This window comes from Calidris pugnax, unplaced genomic scaffold (assembly GCF_001431845.1).
Source record: "Calidris pugnax isolate Ruff unplaced genomic scaffold, ASM143184v1 scaffold42, whole genome shotgun sequence".
NCBI lineage: Eukaryota > Metazoa > Chordata > Aves > Charadriiformes > Scolopacidae > Calidris > Calidris pugnax.
The window spans coordinates 5,481,484-5,487,483 of NW_015090920.1; the positions used below are offsets into that span (position 1 = coordinate 5,481,484).

The following is a 6,000-nucleotide window of genomic DNA, read 5'->3' on the forward strand; positions in this document are numbered from 1 at the left end:
TGCTGGTAGTGCAAATCCACAGCACTTCTTAGGTTCATATTGCCTGTAAGCCTTGCTTTTTTTTTTTTTTTTTTTTTTTTTCCTTTCTTAAAGTATTTCACACAAATAAACACAGCAGAAGTAAGTGGGGGGGATTTTTTTCCCCTCATCTTCCAAGAATCACACAATAAGGTAAATGTGAAGTTCAAATTCACATTTGTTTGTTCAGGAATAGTCCTCATCCTAAGGTCCCTGTGACTTTCACAGGCATTCTGATCCATGAAAGAATAGTGTGTAGAAGAGAAAATTTGCCATTTTTCAGTGCAAATGTTATGAAATGTGGTCAGTCGTGTGATGTTAAATTCGATGTGGCTCCAAGTCCTCAGCTTTCAACTGCAAAATCTCTTTGGGGGTTTTGCCCATGGCTTCTCTGAACCGCTCTTGTACTTTTTTCTTCTTCCCTTATAAAATTGCATTTTATTGTGAATGTTCAACTGCTGATGGGGTTGGGCTCTGCATAATTCGTATCAAAGAGTATTTTTGAAAGGTTTGGTGTGGTGTTTTTTAATTAGTTGACTCACTTCTCTCACCTGATTGAAGTGCAGCCCCACAAAAAAAGTTGAGTTAGAATAACTGGAGATAATAGTGAATTGGGAGCAGGAATGGTTTCATGAAGGTGCTGGGTGATAAGAAGAACCCCGTGAGCCACTTTGCTACTGGAGAAGTTGTGATTATAAATAGGAAGAATTTCTTGTGTTGAACTTGTTATCAAACCCCAATTATTAGTCAGTTCCAGCATAAAATACTTTTTCTGTGTGTGTTTCATTGAAAGCTGGTTCTTTAAAGTCCTGGGTCCCTGTAATTACTTTTTTCCCCTCTCTCCTCATAGGTTCTGCTACTGGCACAGTGCCGTCCACTGTCTTGTCTTACTCTGACTACATCTCACGCCCTGAGGATCATAGCAGCGTTGTTCATTTTAATAAGGATGAGACTGAGAAAATCTGTCGTGTTATCATCATTGATGACTCGCTCTATGAGGAAGATGAGACCTTCAATGTTTCTCTGAGCATGCCAGTGGGTGGCCAAGTTGGCACTGAATTCCCAAGCACTAAAGTAATAATCTTGGCTGACACAGATGATGGTGAGTATGAAGAAGCAATCTTGTTTTGCTGAGCCTTCCTCTTTGAATGTTTTACTGACTAAATAATCTCTTCCTCTGTATTTTTTTCGGTTTTGAACAGCTGAAAACTTGGGTCCAGGGTTTGTTAACTCAGTAGGAAAACTGGCAGAACAAACATGAACTATGTTTAACATAAACTGTAAATATGTATCATCCACTTTATCTTACGCTGGTTTGTTATTGCAGTAGGAGTTGAGGATTAGATTTGATTTTCTTTACTGGCGTAGGACTAGATGGCTGTTTTATTGCAGATATTACAGATCTGAAGTGAATTTGCAAGGATTAGATTTAATCTTACTGCAGCAGAGTCTGTGATTACAGTGATTTACACAGGTATAAGATTAGTTTTGTGACAATATTATAGATTAAAAAAATTGTACGCTATCAGATAACGAGTAGAAATAGTTAATAGAGGCTAATTTGTCATGCACAGTAATTCCCAGTGTGTCAAGATTAGTGCACTTTTAAAGTATAAATGCAAGTCTTCCTTTTTTATTATAAACTAGCAGACACAGAATTCAATTCAAGAATTGATTCTATTAGATAAAAGCAAAAGAAAAGCCCGGTGCTTTATTGTCATACTTACTTCTATTTGTTCTTTTAGTCCCTGTCTAAATCTTTTTTTGCTAATCCAATATTGTGAATATAATTGTGCTAAATAAGGCGGGACAGCTGAAACATGGAGACCAAACTTGAAATGATTTTTAGGCTCAGCAAAGGAATAAGGTGATAGGAAGCCTGAAAATACCTCTTTCCAGCTAGAAAAAAAGTTGAGCACAGCTTTGATATGGGATGTGGCTGTATTGACACAATCCTTGGGTAAAGTTAGTCATGATGAGATGTGCTGTAATGCTTCTAACAACAAGGGCTGGAGAACCCTACAAGGAGAAAAAGAAAGAAATTGAGAGACAAATACTTTGATATACACATTAATATAATTATTTGCATCGTTAAGGGATAATAATAATCCTGTGCTAGCCAACCCTAGGAAAAAAAAAAAGGAAAATGGAAAATTTTATTATTAAGATCTGATAGATCTTTTTTTACATTACAAATTTTTACAGAAATGTATTGGCATCACTTCCAGAATATTACAGGTTTATGAACTGCTTAACAGTGGAAATAAAAAGTAGGTAACCTTGCAGCAAAGTATTAGGCATAGTTCTTCATGTGTGATGGCAATCTCTGAGGTCTGAGCCCCTTTATTTGTAAAGATGGTAAAGATATAGCTGGGATTGAGTAAAGGGCAATATAGCAGATAAGCTTGAATAATTACATCCTAAGTGCTTAGATACCTACAGAGGTGTTTGACTACGCCGGTGCAGTTGGTGGAGTTTTTGCTGATAGCAAGATGAGGCCTTTTGACAGCGTAGAGAACTGTGCAGCTCTGACCACATAGAGATACATATGGTATGAATGTGTTCCTTGTTAGTAAGATTTGAAGAAACAAATATATTTCTTGTCAAGAATTTAAAAAAAGGAAGACATTTTGGAGAGAAAAGGCTTGAGTTTCTTAGGCCACAGAAAGCTATATGTAAATGTCACAACTTTAGCGTCAATCATTTTGGTGCTGCTGCATGTCAGTGAAAGTTGAAGAATGTATTAAGTGATCTGAAATAGTTTTACTCACATTAAGCTTTAAGGCAGGAAGGAAAAGCCACTTAAAGTGTGATCAAGGAAAGCAGTCAGGCACGTCATCAGAGTTTCTGTTAGTGGAATTACTGCTGTTCAAATATTTATAGAGGGTGGTTCACAAAGTATGTAACATTTCAGAAAAAAACATTCTATCGCTAAAGGTAATGTCACCATAAGGTGAGATAAATACCAGGGATTCAGACGTTATTAAATTCTCTTAGTCACTGTTCCTATTTTGAAAGTCTGATACCAGCACGCAGGTAGGAATGAAAATCATTTGTGTCTTGCTGGCTGTTCTGTTGAGAGGTCTCATGAGAGCTTCATAAAACTTGTGAGATCACTGGTGTCCACGGTGCTATGTGTGTGTGAGGATGGAGGAGAAAGCAGTTTGTTTTATTGTTTCAGGGTTTGAGGTTTCTTACATATATTCTGCTTAGTTCTCCCTCTGAAGGGCCCTACCTTGCTGCATTTTAAAATAAATGGTTCTATATAATGGCCTTACACTGGAAAATAAAGCACACCTTATGGCGATTTTTTTTTCTGTGAAATGCATGAAAAATTTCAGTATTAGTTCTGTATCATGGTGATTTTTTTTCTGTGAAGTGCATGAAAAATTTCAGTATTAGTTCTGTATTTGGGCCTATTTTCATCTCTCAGATTACAACTGTATAACCTTATCCCTTTTTAGCATCTAAAGCGTCCAAATTTCTACCGTAGAAATCTCTCTGCTGAAGTGTGCTATGGTTTGTGCGTTATACAGGGGGCATTGAGCAAAGCTTGAAGGATGCTTTGAGAGGGTTATGCTTGGGATTCCTTAAAGAGTAAATAGACTTTATAAAGAAGGGATTCCTAAAATTTTGCTGTCGATGTCATAAGGAGAGGCCTGCCACAGACTGCTTCAAATGAAAACGTATAGTTCCTCACAGCATCATGTTATGTGCACATGGAAAACAGAAATAGCTCATCCTTAGGTCCCAAGAGTCTTCGGAGTCACCAGTTTCATATAGTATTGTGCATGAAAAACTTTAAAACTTAAAAATCTCAAAAACTAATTGTGACTCCATATTCTCATAGAACTATAGTAACATTTAAATAAAGGAAAGTGTTATTTCAAGAATTAAAAAGAAACAAGTTAATAGTCAAGACCTAACGTCTCTCCTTTGATCTAGGGTTTCTCTGAGCCAGAGAACAATGCAGGTTTTGTTATAGACTCTTGATGCTAAACCAGTAAGCTCTCAGTTGTGTATCATTTTCCTGTAATGTGGGTGCCTGGGACCACGCTCTCTGTGTCTGGTTGAACAAAAGGTCCAGTTGTTCAGTAAATGGATTTGAAGAAATAGGTGCAAACAGCTTGTCATTTTCTAAGCAAGCGGAAACCCACATTAGCTCTTTGCTTCTATGTTGAAGTGGCATCACAGGTAGAACAGGTTTCGGGACCACAGCTTTAAAAAAAAAAAAAAGAAAATTGACTGGCTTTCCAGGCCAAACTAACACTTGGAGCTATTCTTTTATGAAGGAAAATTCATTTTAAATTAATGGTTTATGGTATTTCATTATTGAAATCACTGCTGTTTACTAAAGGTTACCGCTTAGCTCAGATTCTGTTCTGCTTTCTTAGTTAAATATTTGGTAATTAATGTAATGATTTCTTCACTGACCATCCGAAAAGGGAAAGAAGAGTATAAATACATTAACAATCTTCACTTTTAAAACTACTTTTCTTTTTTCCCTTTTTTTTTTTAAATTATCTTTGAGCTCTATAATAAAAATGGGTTGTGTTTCAGAGACAAGTGATTAATTTGCTGTAATAATGGAGTCACAAGTGTCATCTTCCTTGAGGGCTGGACCTGTATGCTTAATAGCCCATTGACTCATGCTTAATATCCCTGTAATTTTTGGAAGAGTAGTTTCATGCAGAAACCGAAAATGCTGTTGAATTTCACTGGTCACAGTATCCAAGGATCAATTTTCTCTCATTGCACTATATTGATATAGGAAACATGTTCATCTGAAGATTAAAAAAAAAAAAAGAATTATAGAGATACTTATAGTTCTATCGTATTTTCATTTGTTTGTGTCGGAAATTAACAAAAGTATTTGCTTACTCAGTATTTTTCATTGATAATACAATAAGAATGAGAAACGTTAGATCTTTGCAGCAAGTGTTTCAAGTTCTCAGCAGGAGACATAAAAAGCTGAGCAAAATTTAAGATGACAAATTATGGTGAGCATAATAGAAATGGGAAAGATGACTGTAATAAGAATATTACTGATTATTGCATGTCCTTAAGCCACATTTCAAAACAAAAAGCTTGTTATCAGAAGGAACAGCACTGACATCTGAAGTTATATTGTTATAGTCTCTATAGTTGTAGACACAGTATGCACATTCATGGGGCGGGTGGGTGGGCGGAAGTTACTCTCCTAATTAAGGAGACTCGTACTTAAAGACCAATTCAAAACAGTTATCATGGACTGCAATAAGCTGGACTTCTTGATGTCTTCAAACTTCAAAAGAATTTACAACCTGTACTTGAAAATCCATTAAGCTGTGCTTAAGGGGAGTTGATGGACTTTTGATATTTGAAAGCAGATTCCTATGTAAATAGACAAAATTAGCCAGTCTAATTTTTAAAATAAATCTAGAATCTTGGATAATTCTCTCAGAAATGAAGAAGGAATAGGAAATAATAGATGATATTAAATTACAGATTTTTTAAAGATATATAAATAATATCTTTCTTATCATTACAAAGATTCTTGATTACTCTTGCCAGAGTAAAAACTTTGCAGCGATTGCCTTCATGCAATGTGGTTAAAATTGTAACAGTTTATTTCATGTTGTATTTTTCCAAATAATGTTTCCACTTTTGGTGGTAGACCCCCGTGATTTTTCTGCCCACTCAGTTGAAATAGGATCCTGGTCCCAGTGACACCGATAGAACCTGGAGTTTTGCCATTGCCTTGTGCAGAATTACTCTTTCTGTGCTTTACACAACTTTGTTAAAAAGAACCACAACAACTTATAGGGCATCATTAGTCACTTGGTAATCCATTAGCTACAACAAAAAGGCATGCAAGTTTGGCTTTTTGGACTCCAGTTCTTTTCCCCACCATGTGGGGAAGACTTCAGTAGCAAAATTTGCATAGCTAGTGGGAAGGGAATGTGATCATCTTCAAACTATTCCCTATCACAGCCGGGGGGG

At 36.2% G+C, this 6,000-nt stretch overlaps 1 protein-coding gene across 1 annotated transcript in view; it reads left to right on the forward strand.

Moving 5' to 3' along the window:
* Nucleotides 1-6,000, forward strand: part of FREM3 (FRAS1 related extracellular matrix 3) — an 89,190-nt gene that overhangs the window by 34,555 nt on the left and 48,635 nt on the right. The window contains 1 exon segment of the mRNA XM_014949815.1: nucleotides 869-1,120. Within this exon segment, the coding sequence (XP_014805301.1) occupies nucleotides 869-1,120 (252 nt within the window).